The sequence below is a fragment of the Nomia melanderi genome, chromosome 5 (assembly GCF_051020985.1).
Source record: "Nomia melanderi isolate GNS246 chromosome 5, iyNomMela1, whole genome shotgun sequence".
In the NCBI taxonomy this organism is placed as follows: domain Eukaryota; kingdom Metazoa; phylum Arthropoda; class Insecta; order Hymenoptera; family Halictidae; genus Nomia; species Nomia melanderi.
Window position 1 is genome coordinate 9391476 of NC_135003.1, and position 19981 is coordinate 9411456.

The window sequence follows — 19981 nt, forward strand, 5'->3', positions numbered from 1 at the left end:
ACTGCAGATATTTGAATCTATGTGGTGTATAATGCATATCCACACGCCAGCATGTATGAGTAAATATTTACGCATTTATAATATAAATGTTTTATGTATTGAAAATTGAAGAAATTATTGTATTGAATATAAAGTAAAAAATAGTATATAATGTTATATCGAAAATACAATACTAGTTTATTTTAATGTACTGACATAAGGACAGGTTTGGATAACGGGTTCCGTGGTGTAGCGGTTATCACGTCTGCTTTACACGCAGAAGGTCGCCAGTTCGATCCCGGCCGGAACCATTTTTTTTTCTATTTCACTATATATAGTCTTTCAAAATAGTTGAAACAACAAAATGGTAAGATATGAAGGCTCTACAAAGTGTATTTATCAATAGAAACTGTCAAAAGTACATTTCCTTTAGAGGTATGTTCGCATGTATGTTACAGCTGTAAGGCTAACATTAAAATACAATAAAAAATTGAAGAATATTAAGTAATCTATAGTCATACAAAAATATATTCTCATCTTTATATAATGAATCGACTATCAATTTATGTTTAATATCCATATGTGTAAAGAAAAGCTGCGCTATACTGCAATGGAACCTCGATGCATATAAATAGTTACTTCAGAAGAAATTTTGCAAGACATATTCCAAAGAATTCGATCGTACTTATTCCGAGCTACGATATAGGAAACCGAATTATTGAGATCCAATTCAACCAAGACTCTGGACAATCCAGATCCGGAAAAATAGAAACTCTGTGTCCCACTGTGTGCATCAATGCTACCAATAAATTCTAAAGGAAGAAGGATGAATAGAGTCGAAAGGAACTGATGAACCGAAAGTGCAGGAAGTCGAAATTGATATTCGGTTCGCGCATGCACATTTGTCTTGTTGCGCCTGTGGGCCCAAGCCGGGCCTGGTGCAACGAACGCGTCGAAACGCTTCTCCTGTTTCTTCATTCACCGTTTCCGTGGCGGTCATCTGGCGAACCCACCTGCAGCACTGCGACGAGCCAACGTCCAGCCGCTTCGCTTCTTTGGCGTAGCGTAACGAGATCAAGTCCGGTTTTTAGTCGGGCGTCGGCCATTCAGCGTGCCTTTTTCAGCCGGTATTTTATATTGCGCAGACAAGACGGAGAGCACGGGCGGAGGCACCGATGTCTCTTCGAACGGCCCGTTTCCTTCTTTTTTATCGTTGCCTTTCGTCCCGGTCGCTCTCGTTCACCTCGTCCCCCGCCCCGCGAAAGAACGACCGGTCCCAGAGCTGATTTTATCGAAAGGTTTAACGAGATACGCGAAATCGGCGGGCATCAAGGATTCAACTGGCCGTGACCGATAAAGATCGGCGATAACAGATAAACAAATGGTTGCGCGAACGAATTTTGTAATTTCCTCCGCGATGTAATTAGCGTCTCGTCAGACTTCATCCTGATCCCGATCATCAAGGTATTTTATTCGAGATCTTTGCGATGCTGCGAGGTGTGGAATGCGTTTGGCGATCCTTAAGAACGCTAAACCGACGGTTTAATTATGCTTTTGGGACTGTTTCTGCTGGTCATGATTTTTGTTGAGCATGTAAGATAACGAGTATGGGCAAGTGAATGACAGTGTGGTCGAGAAATCACTTTGGGTTGATGTTAAAATGGTACGCAGGTGGAAGGTGTGTTTGACACGTTTTATAAATAATTATTATCTCAGCAATGCTTTTTCATTTTAGTTCACTGTTTAACTGTGAAGTTTCAAAGTGATTAATATAGGTGAAGGAAGGCACGGTATCTTTAGGGGAACTGAAATAACAGCATTTTAATAAAATCGAATGTTTCTTTCAATTCAGTGAAAGGTTTTTTATTCTTGCCATCTGTTCTTTCGATATTATCGCTACGTAAACTCTGTCGTTTCGTTGTACCTACTATATTTCCGTTATATCAGCAATTTTGTACGCAAATATTTATTTTCTAACCGAAATTTATCAACGTTGAACTAGGAAGGCACTATTTCCTTCCAAAAAGGGAAATATGCTTCTAACCCGCCCGTCAGTAATTACACGACGAAGATGAAAATTGGGTCGAGTGGCATGAGAATACTTTAGGCCACCTTCAAAGTCTAGTGTCCTTGAACAGCCCCAATCTTTTTACGAGTTTTACTCTTTGATTTACGTGGCTTTTGCTACCGTGCCTCCCTTTGTTTCAATGAAAAGAATTCTGCTTGATGAAACGTAATATTCCTCATGGGCCACCGAGCAAAGAACTTTTGGATAATTCCATTTGTGGAGGATAAGTATTTTCAAGGGTCATTTTAATTACCTTCATTTTATTTTTGAACGAAACTTTAACATCGAAAAATCGGCGATATTAGTTAATTACTTTACCTCATGATTACTACCATGCTGCGTATTATCATTTATCTTATCATTAGTACTACTTTAAGTCATTGACGAATAAAATTATTTGAATTATACATGCATTCTTCGAAAGTAGTTAAAAGTGACCATGAAGAACCTTTAATTCTATCGAGTTAGAATCATTTGAATAAAAATGAAATATCTCCAACACGAAAATATATGTAACATCAAATTTAATTGTTATCAGAGATACAAGTCCCGATTAGGGTTAACTCTGTTATCCCCAATATTTTAAGAACGGCCGAGAAGATGTTGCAGGTGCATACCGCCGATGGCTGGGAACATTAACAACCATACGACCGGTTTCTCCAGATTTCACGGTCCTTCGGGTCAGGTTGTACCCGCAGGACACACACCCCGATGGATCGGTCTGGACGAACCCGTCATCGAAACTGATCATTCCACGCGGGAGGTAAAGTCCTTGTGTCTTACTTACGAGAGGATACTTCTGGTCAATCATCCTACATTCTGAATGGGCCTCCTATAGCTACGAATGCCCGATAAATTCAACTACTCCGCCTCGGTTATTGCTTAATCCTTTAATAGCTGCGTCGATTGAATCGAATTTAAAGTAAATACAATAGGATCTCGATTATAATCGAATAATTATGTTCTGCAATACAGATCGTCCAGAATTTTGGTTACTAGCAAATTCAATAATTTGGATTCTTAGATTATACCTCGGTATCTATACGCTCGATTGTGCAAACATTGTTTGAAGAATCTCTTTTTGAGTCTTTATTTATCTGCACTGTTAGTTGCTTAATTAAATTGGATAATTGTAGTTCTACTATTTATACGCATTTCGCTTCCGTAATTTTATAAGTGGAAGCTAGAAGGAGGATTCTTGCAGATCAGTGCTTTGTAATATTTGGAATATTATTATATTTTCGTCATGCATACAAATAAAATAGAAGAAATCTGGTTTGATAAGAATATATTTAAAAGTGATTAAAAAGTTCGTGTACTGAATGTTCGCAATATCTTCCCTGAGCCGTTATTAAATCAAGAAGTTCATTATTAAAGGAGATGTGAAGAAGGACGACGAGGTAGTGCGAAACTTTCGTGAAAATAAGACAAAGAACTTTCTAGTTTGAGAAGTTCGCGCGGAAAGGCGATAAATTTTTCCGAGAGATTGATTAGTGGCTAGCCAGCGTTTCCTTATGACGTTGTATGAAAACAATTTTTTACAAGGTAATTAAAAATAACTATAGTTAAGATCTGCTTTGTTATCTTACATCCATGGAGAATTCGGTTATTAATTTAGACCGAAACAAAAGAGCTGGTTGAAATATTGTTTGCAGCAAAGGACGTTATAATAATAACGAGCGTCTTATCTTTAGGAACGAGAAATTAGAAATTTTCTAGCTCAACCACATTTCAGGCGCATGACCCCAAATGGTTGTAAACTTCCTGAAGTGAATCAAAGGGGAACAAGACACCGATGACATTGTGCGTACAAGATATCAAACAGTGTCTACTAGAGAAATTAACGAGTCAAGAGAAAGTTAAGTGAAAATCATAAAATTAACACATACGGATAATGAATAAAAATATTGAAAATAGAGAAACTTAGCAGAACATTTGCACACTACACGGCGAACACTTTGCAACGACAAAAGTGACAAGCGTGAAACTACTGTTACATTTCGCCTGACACGAGTTACATAAATCATATCGAAATTATGAATATTCATTAGGCGAGTGTCAACACATGATTAAATTAAACGTTCCTCTACATTCGTGTTGATACAAATACATCGAACGAAAAAGCCGGGAAGTTTACCACTATTTCTAATAAAATTCCATAGTCTTTGTCAAAAAATGAGTCGAATTCTTTGTTGTGCATCGAACTAACGATCACTATATTTGTTGCAAAACTTGTATTTATTATATCAACCATTAACAATATTTCACAGGAACAATAAAAATAATGACAAATAACAAATGACGAATGATCATTTTTTATTTTTTAACTTTTTGCACTCAAGAAGTATTTTTTATTAACTTTCAATCATCACTTGATTTCATATAGCAGAGTCATAAAGTCATGTATACGTATAATATTAAGTATCGTATAACATTAATATGTGAAATATTGAAATAAAATAACTTTGTTTCTTAATCTATGTATATTTCCTGGTTCGTTTCGAAGAAACTAACGTTCTCGATCATTTATCGATTAATTTGTACCGGTAAAAACAATATACAACACTCTCTGTCTCAATAAAGGGGTGAAACCAATTGGTCGATCGCGTGGTCGGAAACGATCAGAAGAAAGGGTCGTCAGGACGCAACCGTTGCAACGGCAATGCACGCGGTGTTTGCAGCACCGACTGCACGAAGGAAAAATCGATGCATCGTCTGCGATTGTGGCCGAGCGCCGCCGAAGTCGGCTTAGCAGTGCCGAACCCGTGGAACCGGAGAAGCATCCCACTCCGGTTCGTGGCAATTGGCGCAGGAACCTCCCGTCAGCTCGCATGCGACTGCATTCGCGGGGAAGTTCGAGCGAACTCTGATGCGTCGGAAGAAGCTAAATAATTCGGCGCAATTGCATCTTCGGAAGTGAAAAGTTCGGGATGACGGGACTCGATATGCCGCCTCCTCGGATATTTACGGCTCTCGAAACTTTCCTCGCCATGTCTGGCACATACATTATTATGATCCTTGATGTTTTTCAACTAGAATCGTCTTTTAAATTGGATATGAATATTTCCTAGAGAAGAAGAATATTTCGTAGATTCTCGTCGTGTTCTAGGGGTTGTGTTTGTACAAAGTCAGGAACGTTTGTGATAATAGCAATCAGATCAATTAGGAGATGAAGACTTCACTTCTAAGTTATTTTGTATTTCTTAAAACCATTCTTACCGTCTTTTATTGCGGGGTAACAACCACTGTTCAGATAGAGGCACCGGATTTTTATTTCGAGAAAAACCTTTTCAAAGAACAATTCCATTACCGTTTAGTATTGTGCCTAGTGTATACAAAGACACTATTTAAATTCATTGAGGCTAAAGAATGACGCAAAATAAGTGAGATTCCTATTATATGCATGGAGACACACGCGAAACGGATTTGAATCGTAAGAAAGTCTTTTGTTCGATGTGGCCATTGTATCGACTTTCAGAGCGAACAAATGATGCAGGAATATAATATTCGTAATGTTATTCTCTATCAAAATAGATATAAAAAGATGTACTTTGTTGGACAATCTAAGCGTCGACTACAACGTCTGAATCCTTGAATTAAAGAAAGTTATTTTTAGGGTAGAAATAGAAAGAAACCGGGGCGACCTTTAGCCGCAGGCCTTGCAAGAGAAATAGAATATTCTCGTGGGATGCGCAAATGTCAAGAGGCGTGCTCATGGTTTTTCAGCAAAGCCGCTGTTAGGGGATTCCTCTTAGTATTAATAACTTAATGCGATTTGCGTTTGGTACGGGTCAAGTAGCGGTTACGTTTTCCATAATGCGTACGTTGGTTCGGTTTGCGGGCTAACGTCGCCGACGCACGCGAATTTTTCATTTAAACCTTCCCGTGTATAACATCCTTCGCTCCCATCACGCTCGTTTTCCTTATCGAGAATTATTCGAGAAAATTAAAAGTAATATTGAACTAGAGTTCGTTGTTTTCGATGCATTTCGTTCGACTCGACAGTAAAATTCTCGTAAATTTAGTATTAGATTTTGCTGCGAATTAAAGATTTCATAATCCGATTAGCAAACACGGGATAGTGGGATGCTACTTAAGCTCGCCGTTCCGGTTGTTTCGGGCTTTTTATGCCCAGGTTGCAGAATACGAATGCAATCCTGTAACTTCACGCGACAGCGGAGGTTGTAAATGTATAATGAACATGTGTTTTACAGTCTAATCTGTATTAACTCTCGGTCTGAGTACCTTTTTTCCTTTTCAATGCCAATTTTACGTACCCTTGACTATATCCATACTTTCATAGAAATATCATACATACATATGAATTTTTTGTTTGACAATATACAAGCTTCGTCAGAACTTTTTTGCGGCTATCGTTTCGAGCTTGACAACAGATCCATGGGAACTAAAATATCTCGTTAAACGTTAACTAATGCACGTTGAATGTATATCATTAATTTTAAAATCGTATATCTGAGTTATTTCAACAACTTCTGTTTAATGTCCACTTCCCCGAAACGCATATGAAATTTCATTAAATTCAATATTTCATAAATCAAATATGCCAATTCAACGCAAAAATGTACCAAATTTAATGTATGGAATAAACCAGATTACTTTTCTAATTTTTGATTTCATTATATAAAGATCAAATGTTAATTTCGTTTAAAAGTCTTTATTACGTTTGATACAGCAAAATTATAAAGTTTGATTTTTAACATTAAGCTTTGTATAGTACATTAATATGTAAAATATTTAAATAACCTAGTTTTGTCTCCTGATTTACGCGTGATTTTCCATTAATTTAATTCCAGAAAGGTCATTTATTTCTCATTGGAAACGACGAATGTTTCTAGTGAAAAACTTTCGAGTGCAAAGGATTAACCAGTTAACTGCGTTTACCGAGTACACACGTCATTGTAAAGTTTGAAATGTTACAAATTTCCTCAAGAATGAATTATTTATTTCGTCAGATACACATGTAATTTTTCTACGTTTTGCTTACATTTTCGTTAGGCTATATTTTAGATGCATTTGCACTGTGTTTCACGAGTATATACTTCATTGTTTAACTTTATTGCGTGTATAATGAGAGATTTTTGAAAATAAATTCCACAGATAACACTAGAACTACCGAGCATTTAATATGATTAACCCTTTGCACTCGAGAGGCGTCTTTCAGTCGCCATTTAACTTGAGCCAGAATGACAAACATTTAAATTTAATATTAAATTTTGTACAATGTATCAACAAATGGAACATCAAAATAAAATAATTCTGTTCCTTCATTTATACAAGATGTATCTTCATGTCAGTTGCAAAAAGTATCATTGATACCTCATCAGAATATGATGAATATTTGTTGAAAAGAATATTTTCAAGTGCAAGGGGTTAATACAATATGTAATGTCCATCAAAATTGTAACAGTAGATTTTTGTCGGTTTCTTTGTGCATTCATTATAGCGTACAAGTGAAACTAATCATTTTTAAAATGACTTCGATTATTAACACTAGAACTACCAAGCACTTAAACTGACTTTTCCAAACTTTTTTCTAAAACTTGTGACTGTGTATTTACTAAGATGTTCAATTGGCTTGTATTTCAATGTAAATATCATTAAATCAGCTTCTTTATCGATTTCTCAGAGAAGAATTTGTACCTTTCCAGTAATTATAAAAGAAGAAATTAGAAATAGGTCATTCTGACTAGTTCTAGTGTTGAACGCGTTGAAGACATCAATAATTATGAAATAAGAAAACTGAAACCTATCATTTCAGCGGGTGCGGTAGTTCTACTGTTAACAGGTTAATCAGTTGAATTGACCATCCGAAAGTTCCCCGGGTCGATAGTTGAAACGACAGTGCCGGCTTGTAATTCGATTGATTATCAAAACGAAGTGGCCCGTGGCGCTTTGTACCGGCGGTACCTTGAGCCGAGCCTGGCCAGGGCAGGGGAAGCCCCGTAGGGGGAGACTGGGCGCTAGGGTGGGGGAAGCGAGGAGCCCGGCGAGCAGCCGGGAAGGAGTCCCACCGCGTGTCTGCCATCTCTGTCTTTGGTTCAGTTCGAGTTCGGCGCGCAGCCGGTTCGTGTCCGTGTTTCGCGCGCGACTTCCGCCTGATCTTGCTCGTTTCTTCTGCGCGGTTTCTTCTTCGCTTATCGTCGAGATACGTCGTCGTCGTCGTTGTCAAGTGTTTTCGCTTTGTCCTCTGTCAAGGGAACACGGTCACCAGGTTGGGATCACTCGAAAAAAATCTTGGTATAACGAGCACCATTAAGGACCCTTGGACACTAATCCCTTTACCGATTGGTCAGCCAGTGAGTCATTAAAATTCAGTGTGGTCTTTAGTGGTAAATAGTCTGAGGACAATTGGAGTTGAGAATATACGTACTTGTATCGAGAATACTGCCACTGGTGTTCCGCGAAGTTCGTACGGTGGCAAGTGTTAGCGGACCTAACCGAGACCCCCTCGAAGAGACACACGGTGATTCATACGGACGCGGAAAAACGAGGAGGAGGGGTTGGTTTGTTTCGCTGGCAACGTTTCCGCGCGAATACCCGCGACGTCGGTTTCGTCGGGTTGCGAGATCGCGAGCAAACGTCGCGACGCAGATTCGCCACGGATTATCGATCGATTCGCCGTGAGGTGACTGGAGGTTAGACTGCGCCGTTATCGATAATATCGAAGTGTTGTCGATGGTTCGATTGTTCGTTTAGGCGGATCCGAGTTGACAGGGGAAATTACGGTTTGAGTGATTTTGAATTAAGCGTGTTTCTCTTGGTATTAATATTTGGTTAATTAAATAGTATTGGCATAGTGAGTTTTAGATTTTGGTGGGATGGGATTATTTTGTGTTGAGAGATGGAATATATATTGGAACAGTTGTAGGGGAATTGAAGGATCATCTTTTGAAACGGTAAAAGAATAATTTCTTGTATTTTAGTAATAATAGGTATTAATAATAGTTATATAATTTTATTGGAATAATTTGGAGCAACGAAGAGTAAAGGTTTTATAAGATTGATGATTATAGCTTTTCAACATTTATTTGTACTAACAATTTCCATTTCAAGTGAAAGATTATTTTCTAAGTAGAATGAATTATTCCTGATAGGAAAATAAGGTTACAGTCAAAGTGCCTTAATATGTTTTCCATGGTACGTTCGAGTGAGAATAAACTGTTTGATCCTCTTATTACGTCTCTAAGCCTACTTCATATCTATTTCTCTCAACAATTATTCATAATCGCTGGCAGCACTTCCAGGTGACAATGGCTTCGTGCCTTCGAGAAACGTCAAGCGGTTTCGCAGAACGGATTTCGCTTGAAATATATTTCCCATTCCAAACATGTACTCTTCATTAATAGTTCAAATGATTAACGTGGAAATTTCGAAAATTTATCAATACTTAAATTTATGTTATTTAAAAAAAGAAATTAAATAATACCATCGAGAAATATCGAAAATGGAATATAGCTATTCTTGTTCTTGGATAAATTGTTAACGATCAATTACTGGTTAGAGGTTTATTTCGAGCTTTATCAACTGACGTATGCATTATATTTCAGAGTACAATAATTACCGAGAATAGTCACAACGCCAGTGATAGATAGATAATCAACGACATCATTATTTTATACATAGATAACTGTATTGAAACTGCGTTGGTTACTTAAAAATCAAATTAATAACAATTCAACAGGAACACTAATAAACAATTCCATTTAGCACGTTGTATCATTATCTTTTTTCAATTCAATTTGTGATGCAATTACTAAAGACCACATTTCTGCATACAAGCATTTCATCGGTAAAGGGATTATTAACAATTATTAAGTAATTGTTTTCAGTTTCCCCGGAAAGATACAATAAGATTTACAATGAGCTTCAAAGTCTCGTGCCGAGGTCATAATTTTCCGGTTAATTAAGTCTGCTCACTCGAGTATGCATCGGTCAGAAACTGCATTTGATTCCCATTGCGTCGAGTCCGTGATTGTTCACTGATAACAGCACAATGAAAAGCGTAGCTGACTCACTCCGATTGCTCTTAATGTTTTTCCTTCTTCTCCTCTTCTTTTTTTTATATCTATGCTCGAAGAGAACGTGACACTACTATTGACGCATCTCGTGTCTTTCTTTTCCAAGTGGAATAGCATCGCAGGACGTTCACCCGTATTGATGCGCGAAGACCTTATTATGCGTTAACGGATCAGAGGAGCGATTGAGATTCTCCTCGAGCATGAAACTTTTCTTATCGTTAGTCCCTGAGAAACGTGTTCACTTATTGATAACGTAACGCAAATAGTAGTACACGTTCACGTGAATCTTTCGATTCACCTATTAATCGTATTAAAATTTGATCAAAGAAGAATCAAACTTTCAAACAAGTAATAAATAAATGTGTTAATTTCTAATAGTTCTTCTAAGAAAGACAAGAAAACATTTAACGAATGAATCTATTAACGAAACTACAATTTCATAAAGAGAAATTTCAGATTTTGTTTAATTTTCGACATTTCTCTGATAAATAAGTTTCGAGTAAAGTTTAAATTTGTCGTAGAGGTACTATTAATAATATAATAGTTAATAATACGATAAGTTTTGAATAAGCTTTAAAGTCGTAGATTGTGATTGCAAATGATTGATTCAATTGATACTTTAAATACCTTTCCTCGAGCTCGGTGTGTGATTCGAAGCTATTTAACTGTACCACAAATAGTGCTCGCATTCTGTTTTTTTTTAAACTTTCGATTTGTTTTCACGAAACAGCGAATCCTCTCGCGCTAACGGGTGCGAGGCAGTCGGAGGTGGTCATCGATCCTTTCGGAAGGAAGTCGCGAGTGCCGATCGATCGATCGATCGAGTGTCAGCCCTGGGGGTGGAGCAACAAATAAATCTGGCGGAAAATAACACCGAACAGTGGACGATCATGGTGTGACTCGGGTGACAAGAAAGGTCTTTCGGAAAGATCGACGAGGTTGACCGGTGGTTGTTGTGTGGTGATTGGTTTTGGTGGTGGTGGTGGTGGTTGATACGCTCCTGGGAGTCGGAAGCCCGTTGGTACCTGGGCCTCGTTTACATCGGTTTACTCATGCTGGGAGTTTTGAAGCGGCGCTGGAAGCCAACGAAAAGGTAAGTGTCCTTCTTTTCTTTATCAATGATAATAATAATTATTAGTATTACTATTATAATTAGTAGATTGCTTCTATTCTGATTCTCCACGGAAATTCAGATTAAGGATAGATAATAATAGTTGTAAGTAGTATTAATATTAGAATTAATAGACTGCTTCTATTCTGAGTTTTTATGAGAATTAAAATTTTTCAGAATACAATTGAACAATTTAATTACAATAGAAAAAGTATTCTTCTGATAAATATCTTAAGCAACACTGTACTTTGGATGTTTCATATATATTTTTAAATTGCGTGCATTTTGTACAATTTTGCACTTCCAGATTTCTCATAAAGACGTAAAGATGTACCGTTTAGTTATTATAATATTGATATTATTTAATTTTAATTTTTGCTTCATTAATATACAGGAACAAACGTATTTTAGCTTAAGAGACATATTTGTTTTGTGCATAATCACCGCTATTATTGTATTTGTATGTACTATTAACGAAGAAAATATTGGATATATCCCATATAGGAACGATAAATATCAGAAACTATTAATTAGTTAAATCAGCTGAAGTAAGTTAATAATATGCTTTAGTTGTTTTATGTCCGGGTCCAAACAAACCCAGGCACCGATTGGCGAGAGTTACATAAGCATAAGTTATGTATACACCACAGAAATTATTCTCCAGCTATGATTCTAATAAACATTTATGTGAATATTTAAGAAAAACATAAATCGTAGTATCTGTGAGCATATTAGAGACCTATTAACTGCTCGTTGGTCAGACTCGTTAAATACTTGTTGGATTTGAAAGCTCGTTATTTAAACTGGATCTGATAAACGTCCCGGGACTGATCTCGTAAAGTTCTCGTCAGAAATGCTCGCAAAAATACCTAACTCAATTATAGGAACGTCGACAAAAGAACATGGGAAAACTCCCAAAACTGAGAACAGAGTGAGCGTTGCTCGATCAATTCGTTGTTTCTACCATCAAAAACAAAAAAAAATAAATCAAAGCAATTATGTTTAAACCGTGAAGCAACATACTGTTGTTGAAACGCGATTATCGAATCAGTGCCCATCGAAATCTCAAAAAGTTAAAGCAATTTACTTAATGAAACAGAAATTGGAAAGTCTTGGTTACGTAATTGAGAGAATCACCGTGACAATTAATTCCCAAAGTTATATAAAAAGTTATGTTACTTGAATTTGAATAACACATAATAGTCAACGTGTTCATGGTTTTAGATTCCAAGCCATTTAGAAAAATGGTGTTTCGGAGTAACTTTTACTGCTCGAACAAATTGCTATTTATTTGAAGATTTCTGCATGACGTGCTTATTTCAAAGAGATCTTCCGACAAATACGAAATCAAAAAGGCACAGGTGTATTTCCCCATTTTGGGGTCTGGTCGGTCTATCCTCTCGACTAACGACATCTCAAACACACCGACGTCCCAGGTTTCCACGAACAGGGTATCATCGGCGAAGAAGATGGGATAAAGAGTCTCGCGACAAATAAGGTTGCCCCTCACGCGTTCTTTTTTCATGCTACGGGAACCGTAGTTCCGGTCATTTTTCTTTAGAGGTGTGCGAGAACCTGAAAATATTCAGCACCTGACGAACACGTCGGGTTCCTGAAAAAACACTTCGTTTTCAAGTTTAAATAAAATAGTTACTAATAGTCTAATAATATAAAGAAATAATATTCTGAATGGGATAAAACATAATAAAGTATTATTTGATTATTATTCGTGCTCTATATTCTATTCTTTATAATATTAGACAATTTAGGAATCTGGAATTCTCAAAAAACCGATATTTTTCGAGGACTCGTTTCGAATCCGAAAAAATAGTCGCTTCGATATTTTCGGATTTTCCTCACACACCTCTACCTTTTTTCTATCATTTCGACAACGGAAATCGCAGGCATGCGGGCCCGTTTATTCGCACTGGAACTCGTTCTGTAACACTGCTCCTCGTTACACTCGCATTACTCTATTGTTCCATTGTTCCATTGTTTTAGTTACCGCTCGGTTGCAAATAATCCCGCAACAAATTTCTTCGTACAGCAATATTGGCAAGAATTTAGTAATTCGTTGCACAGTGTTGCGTCCGAAACTGTTTTCGACAGTTTATTGGAGATGAATTCGCGTGTAACGATGATTTTATAGCCCACGATGGTTTATTATCTCCTATACGCAAGATACTAGGGACTTGACAAAATCGCAACGGAAATTATTAACCGGTTTCTGCATTTTCGATTACTAAAATTTTTTCGATAATTTCCTTTTGCTGAAATTGCCGTGACCATGCCGAAGAGCATGAATGATTCGTACAACGAATTCACTGGCGATAATTTTGTTACAATTAGTCCCCTAAAAAGTACTTTTAATGGACTAGAATTATTAAGTAGAACCGTACACGGTTAATAATGGACGATTATCGAGGAAGGGATTACCGGACTCGCGCAACCATTCTTTACATCTAATTCCCTATAATCTCGTAAACGTCTGATTTGCATATCTGGCTTCGGAGGAAGCTTAAACAAATTGAGTAACGCGCTTAACTCTACCGCGATCTCCGAGACCCTTCGCAACTTTTATTTCTTCAGCGATATTATAGTTTTCCGGTTCGATTTAATCGTATATCAGCTTGTAATATTGGTACACAAATTTTTCGTATAAAATTCGAAATATACTGCAGTGTCTTGTGTTGTTTGAAATTATCTTTCCCCGAGAAACCGTTCGCCGGTGAATCCGGGACGCAAAAATCAAATTGCAATCAGCGCATGCCGCCTCGCTAACGACGAACGCGTGCACGATAAATATGGGGATAACTGTGAAGCATCGTAAAAGAATCACACGAGAAATATATTATACGGCAATTCAATTAAGGAATATCGAACACACTGCAACATGAAATAGGAAATTCCCTTCGATGTTGCTCGATCACCTGACAGCGTGGGATTAATATTGACCAGTGTCGATGCGTGCACGGACGCGCGGATCACGCTCGTTCTCCCTGTAATATCGAGATGCCGCTTATAATTCGTAGCAAATATTCGAATGCGTCCTCGCTTCGTAAATTAAAATAACACCGGGCAACGCCGGCCGCGGATCTGTGTAACATAATTGCATCTCCGTAAATAACGCTTTGGATGGACGCGGCGAAGGTGATTACGTTTAGCCCCTCTGCATAACTTTACATGGTAATGTTTACCTGAGCTAATTTAAACGAATTATCATAACACCTGCTGCGACTCCGCTTCCCTAATTAATTTTCATTAGAGCGAAGGGTCGTGTCCGTTCCGATGTGTGTCGGGAAAAGGATCCGAATCGAACCGAAACTTTCTTATAATACTTATCATCCGATTTCGACGGAATCCCGGTTCTCCCGTTCCCTGACAAATTGGATCGTCGTACGCTCGAACGGGATTATGTTAAACGTGCAGGGTGTTCTGCCGTTAATCCGCGAGTGAACGCGTTTCAGGAAGTGTTTTATAACTCGAGATGCTCGATCTGGAAGGGTTGAAGATGGCGAAGGTTTGAATTTCATGGTGACTGATGTATATAGCGGTTTGCTTCTTTGATAATGAATTTACGGGATGTTAATTGTATTGAAATTTATAAACATTATTTGGTACAGTTTTATGCCGGTTTTAATTGATGCAATTATACGAGTATGTAGGTATTCTAATTGTCTATTGTTATGCGTTTTTCCTAGCATTAGAAAAGGAAAACTTAGGGGTAGTTATAATTTTACAATAATTGTATAATTAAATATGTAACGTAGTAAGTTGACCACACATAAAATCTTCGTAGGTTTCAACTGTACTAATTTTGTTTAATTTTCTATTATAGATATTAACGTTTAATTTTAGACGAAATGCGTTAAATAACTTCATGTAATATTGTGTAATTGTATTCTTCGTATAGTGAAGGCTCTGGGCATCGTGGGTAAAATATAAAATCGGCTGGCACCAGATGTTAAGAAAGTTTCGAAGCTATTTTCGTGTCACAATAGAAATCTATGTCCCTCTCGTTTCTTCGAAACGAATAGAAGATTAATTTCAAATCGTTTGAAAGTCTTCTTTGTGTCCGAAGGGAATAATGTGTTTTAATGTTTCTCGTGTCAAGGTCGCTCCGAGGAGATCATTCAGCTTTCAAAGGGATATTGTCCTGCTTCATGCTTCTATTTTTTTGGAGATGAACGAAAGACGGTATTGTCGTTTCAAGGCCATCTTCATATTGAGATGGAACATGAAAGTAGTCAGACATTTCTGGGACGTGAAAAGAAAGTATCAGAGATATTAAGAAGTTGACTCTGCGTTCTCGGGGTTTTAATATTCAAATGACGAAGCCGCAATTACTGATGCTGATCACTCATTCAAAAAAGATTCGATGGCGCGTTGAATGGTCCATTACTCAAGGTCACTGACAAGTGCTAACTCATAATAAATTAATCTTGGAAGAGTGGCTCGAGGGCAAGTTAAAGATTGAAATGTGCATTGTGAGCAATAATCATATATAAAAAAATATAGGACGTTATCTCATTGAGTATTAGTAGTCTTCGTTGAATTCAACTGTAAAATAGCATTTCATATTGTTGCCTGAATCATTGCAGACGTTGTTGTTTTTCACAATTTTCTCTTGATATAAATCATTGATTAATAATATATTCCTGGATGCTTTTTCCTTCGCCGCTCTTCAGTTTTTGCTTCGTAACATCGGGATATTACCGTCATCATCTAATATTTATATCAATTTCATCTCGAGCATCCCTGACCGCGCAAATTAACAAGCTCGAATGGTCGGTTCCGTTTAACCGGCGCAGTCACGAATTAGATCCGACAAAAACCTGTCGGTCGGGACTCTCTATGCTGCTAACGGTACTCGAAATTAAGCCCGTGTTCGGTCAAAATGCTAACTAGCGCGAGCGATTCCACGCGTTTCTCGCTCGAAACCCGCGCGCGCGATTCGCGTGAAATGCAAACTCGGCTGAAAACTAGTTCGTTAAGGAATTCACCCACAGGAAGTGCGTCGTGCAGCATGCAATACAGTTACGGGAACATCGCCAGGGAAAGAAAAAGAAAAACACGCGCCCCAAGGAATGAGTGAATGGCCGCATCCGTAATTACACGTGAAAAAAATAATGAAAAGTTTTCGTTGAATCCGAGGAACGCGTTCGACTTATCTTCCGCGCGCCGTTTGACCATCGTTCTTTCCTGTTACGTAAGCAAACACGATTCCAGCTGGTTTCCCAGACACCTGCAATTAAAAATAATCGCTTTGTTAATTCAACGATTCGGGATGTTTAATTCAAAGAAATGAGAACGCGCGGTTTCTTCGTCTTCCATCGGTGGAATCGTGTTTCGATCTTTAATTGCATTTCAGTTTCCATTTTTCCTTATTATAATCATCCACCAGATTGTTCGCTTAGATAGAAGTTATCTCGCTTGAAAACCACAACATTCTTTGAATTACGCGTGGTACAGTTCGTTAAACAAAGAACGTGCAAGCCATATCTGAATAATCAGTTACAAATTCTGTTAAATATTACGATTCAGTTAAAACAGCTTTGAAACGAACGATTTCATTTTATGCCTTGCATTGAAGAAAGTTATCCGTAGTACTCGAGCTTCGAATTAGCACGGCGAATGAATGCTATTGCTATTGTTACGCGGAATAAAAAATTTACCAATTTCTTTTCTTCTTTAATAGAAAGTAACGGACAATTACAGGGCGGACGGTCTGTCGGGCTGCCATTATAATTAACGAACGCGACGTTATTGGATCGAGCCCGCTTCCTTTTTGCTTCTCGGCATCCGTCCATCCCGCGAAAATGCGCGAAGCGGCGAGCAACGTGAAAGCGTTGAATAGGATTTACTGCCACGGGTCGGGGGGAAGGAGGTTGCAATCTCATTCGCAATTATATCCGTCGCACGAGAGAAGCGTGTAACTCGATCAAGCGAAATCCTCTCTCGTTTCCGGAGATTCCGGCTTGAGGAGCGGAGAGACAAGAAAAAAAAAGAATCGCGAGGGAGAAGAAAAAACCGTAAGGAGATAGCGAACACCATGGAAAAGAGTGTATGGCATCGCGGTGAGAAAAATAAGGAAGGATCGTAATCTGGTTCCGTTGCACTCAGGTTCACCAGCCTGCCGTAACGGATGGAATAAGATAAGCCGAGAATAGATGGATCACCTCTATATAGACTAGTCTTCAAAGATCAGGCTCTGACAGGGGTACACACGTAATTATTAATGCTCGATGAAAGGCGAAGAACCTGAGAACTGCCTCACTTCATCATGCAGAACAACAGATGATTTTGATTCAAACAACTAAAACTGCGAATGATCAGTATGCACTCTGAATTGAAGCTAATGGTATCAAAGCACCTTTGCTTTCGTTCAAACATGAATGGTTATCCGGTTCGTGTTCGCTGTAAGCTACAGTATTCGGTATTTCACCGCTCATTGTGGTTGTACCTGCACTTTCAAGTGAACAAACAACACGGTTGATCCCTCCTACGGGACTGGACTCGCAATCAAAGTATAATTTTCCCTGCAAACCAGCAAATATGTTAGCAGGCAAGTGCAACGAGAACAAAGGCCCGAATTTCAGCGAAGAGAAACAGCGCGTTCGGAGGTTGAATGTTAAACACCGTGGGAAAAGGTAACGAAACAAAGCGATCGACGGTATTACCTCCTCCGGAATCTCATTGTGCTCGTACGTAACAGGGGACAGGTGAAATTCCGACTGATGAATCCGGGCCGTTTCTTTGGCCTAGCGTCAATTAGAAGTCCTCGGGAGCTGGGCAAGAAGCCTCGGTCCATAGAAGCACTAAATTCCAACCGGGTTTCTGGGCCACAGTCGAAACTTTTTTGTACCCGGCAATACGATGCACTCCCCTCGCGATTACTCCGGCACATTCGTGTTTCTGATATCACGCCGAGGAGCAGGCTGCTTAGAGTTCGATCCTTTGATACGCGCGGACTTACTTCGGCACCTGTACTCTCGTGCTAGATATTTGGGTCGCGCGCGATACGAATCCGCCAGAAGAATTTCTCTTAGCCCTTTGAAAAGTGTAGGAGTTTGAGAGGGAATAGACAATACCGATACAGAATCTTTGTTGCAAGTAGGGCAAAGCTGGAAACTGTGAATTTTCAATTGCTTGAATGATTCATACATGCAAAGCTAGATTTTATAATTACTCTTTATCAGTTAATATTTGACTATTCGGAAGTAGTTCGTAGTGAAATAAAGTACAAGAGTTTTGTTTAGTAGCGTTATTATGTTCTTGCTTTTGGTTGGTTGGTAATGAGAAAAAGAGGAACACGAAAAGGTGAAGCTAGGAAGAAACTCGACCAATGATCATTTGCAAAATCGTGGTTATAAAATCACTGCTTAGATGGTCACCAATTCGAATATTAAAATATTATTCAATCCATTAATGCATATTTATATCTTTAATTAATCATCCTCCCCTATGTCATAGTTCCTTTTCACAATCTTTGTTATCTCTTCTCATTTTTCTTCCCAAAGCCTTCGTAAAACCATTTTTTTCTGTCGCAAACGGTTTATGACCTACATCAGGTTTTCATGTGTTCACTGGGTCACAAAAAACCGATAGCCTACATACGTCTCCTCGATTCTTCCTGTGTTCTCCGATAAAAAAATTAGAAGCTTCGATTTCTGGTATCGATGCACTGGTTTCCGCACGATCGCATGGAATTCGCGGATCGGAGGACACGTAGCATACAGTGGGAATGAAACAAAGGCAGAACGAAGTGCTCTGAAACAGCGGGCTTTTAAATATTTCTCGAAATTTATGCGGCTCGGAATGCGAGATATTCAGGCGCTCGGTTGTTACATCAGCGGAATTTCTTCTTCGGTTAGCAAAGTCCCGCGGGCTCTGCGAACACACGTCGAACTGAAATTATGCAGAGACGATCTAACTTTAGAATTTCGTTCCTGGGGCTATCAACGATCGATCCGCGGTTCTTTCTTCGCGGCAAAATTCATACTGAGAGCAATCGAACCTATCTTATTCGATATTCGTGTCCGATCATTTGCATCACTCTCTTGGAACAATCTGCGATTGAATCTATAGTAAAGCCTCGACTATCCAATTTAATTGGGCGACTAACAGTTGGGTTATAAAAGGAGATAAATGAAGATTGTAAAATCAATTTTTTGAAGCGTCTTTGCAAAACTTATTAACATGTATCTTGAGGGAAAACTTAAAAGTTTGAATTGTTAAATAATGTTTAATAATGACTAAGATTTTGTACGATCTAGGTCGTAAAAAATAGCAACTCGGTTAATCGAGGTTTTAGCGTATCACGTTTTTAGTAATTGCGTTTAATTTCATCCTCATCTGGCGCATGAATTTTATATCATTTTATATCATCAGTTTGAAGAGACACCAATTACCTTTTTAGAGTTGTAAAACTAGAAAGGGAAAGATATTTTCAGGAGGTAAGCATTCATTAAACTTGGAAAGTTACTAAAGATCTTTTCACGGATTGAAGTAAGAACATGAGTGTTGTAGAAATGGAGTAGAATAATTAGTTGGAACTATTTTCCGTCCAAATTCATTCGAGTGTTCGCGAGCTTCGCAAACCTGCGGGTATACCACGGAGGATAGAAGTCCGTGCATGTGCACCGAGTAAAAATAGCAAAAGCTGTGCAGCGGTTGCGGCGATTTCGTGTTCACCTAGAAATACAAAATTCTGTCGTTATACGTTTAACAAATTTATCTAGATGTTGGTATCTCAGGAAACTTACATTTAAATACTTATAAAAA

General features: G+C 38.3%; 1 protein-coding gene and 1 non-coding gene across 16 annotated transcripts in view; both read left to right on the forward strand.

Annotated features, from left to right (window-relative positions):
• Positions 1 to 217: 217 nt before the first annotated feature.
• TRNAV-UAC (transfer RNA valine (anticodon UAC)) lies at positions 218 to 290 on the forward strand. The gene has a single exon. It is a non-coding gene; the product is annotated as a tRNA-Val (tRNA).
• A 7789-nt stretch (positions 291 to 8079) lies between these two features.
• The window catches only part of LOC116430874 (uncharacterized), a 375145-nt gene continuing 363243 nt past the window's right edge, over positions 8080 to 19981 (forward strand). For 6 of the 15 annotated variants that reach the window (XR_012998703.1, XR_012998704.1, XM_076368027.1 and 3 more), the window contains exons 1-2: positions 8080 to 8305; positions 10817 to 11179. Coding sequence is in view for 13 of the 15 variants with exons in the window: in XM_076368027.1 (XP_076224142.1) it covers positions 11139 to 11179 (41 nt within the window). In the remaining 2 variants the exon portion in view is untranslated. The other 9 variants (XM_076368038.1, XM_031985501.2, XM_076368031.1 and 6 more) reach the window with 8 other exon arrangements.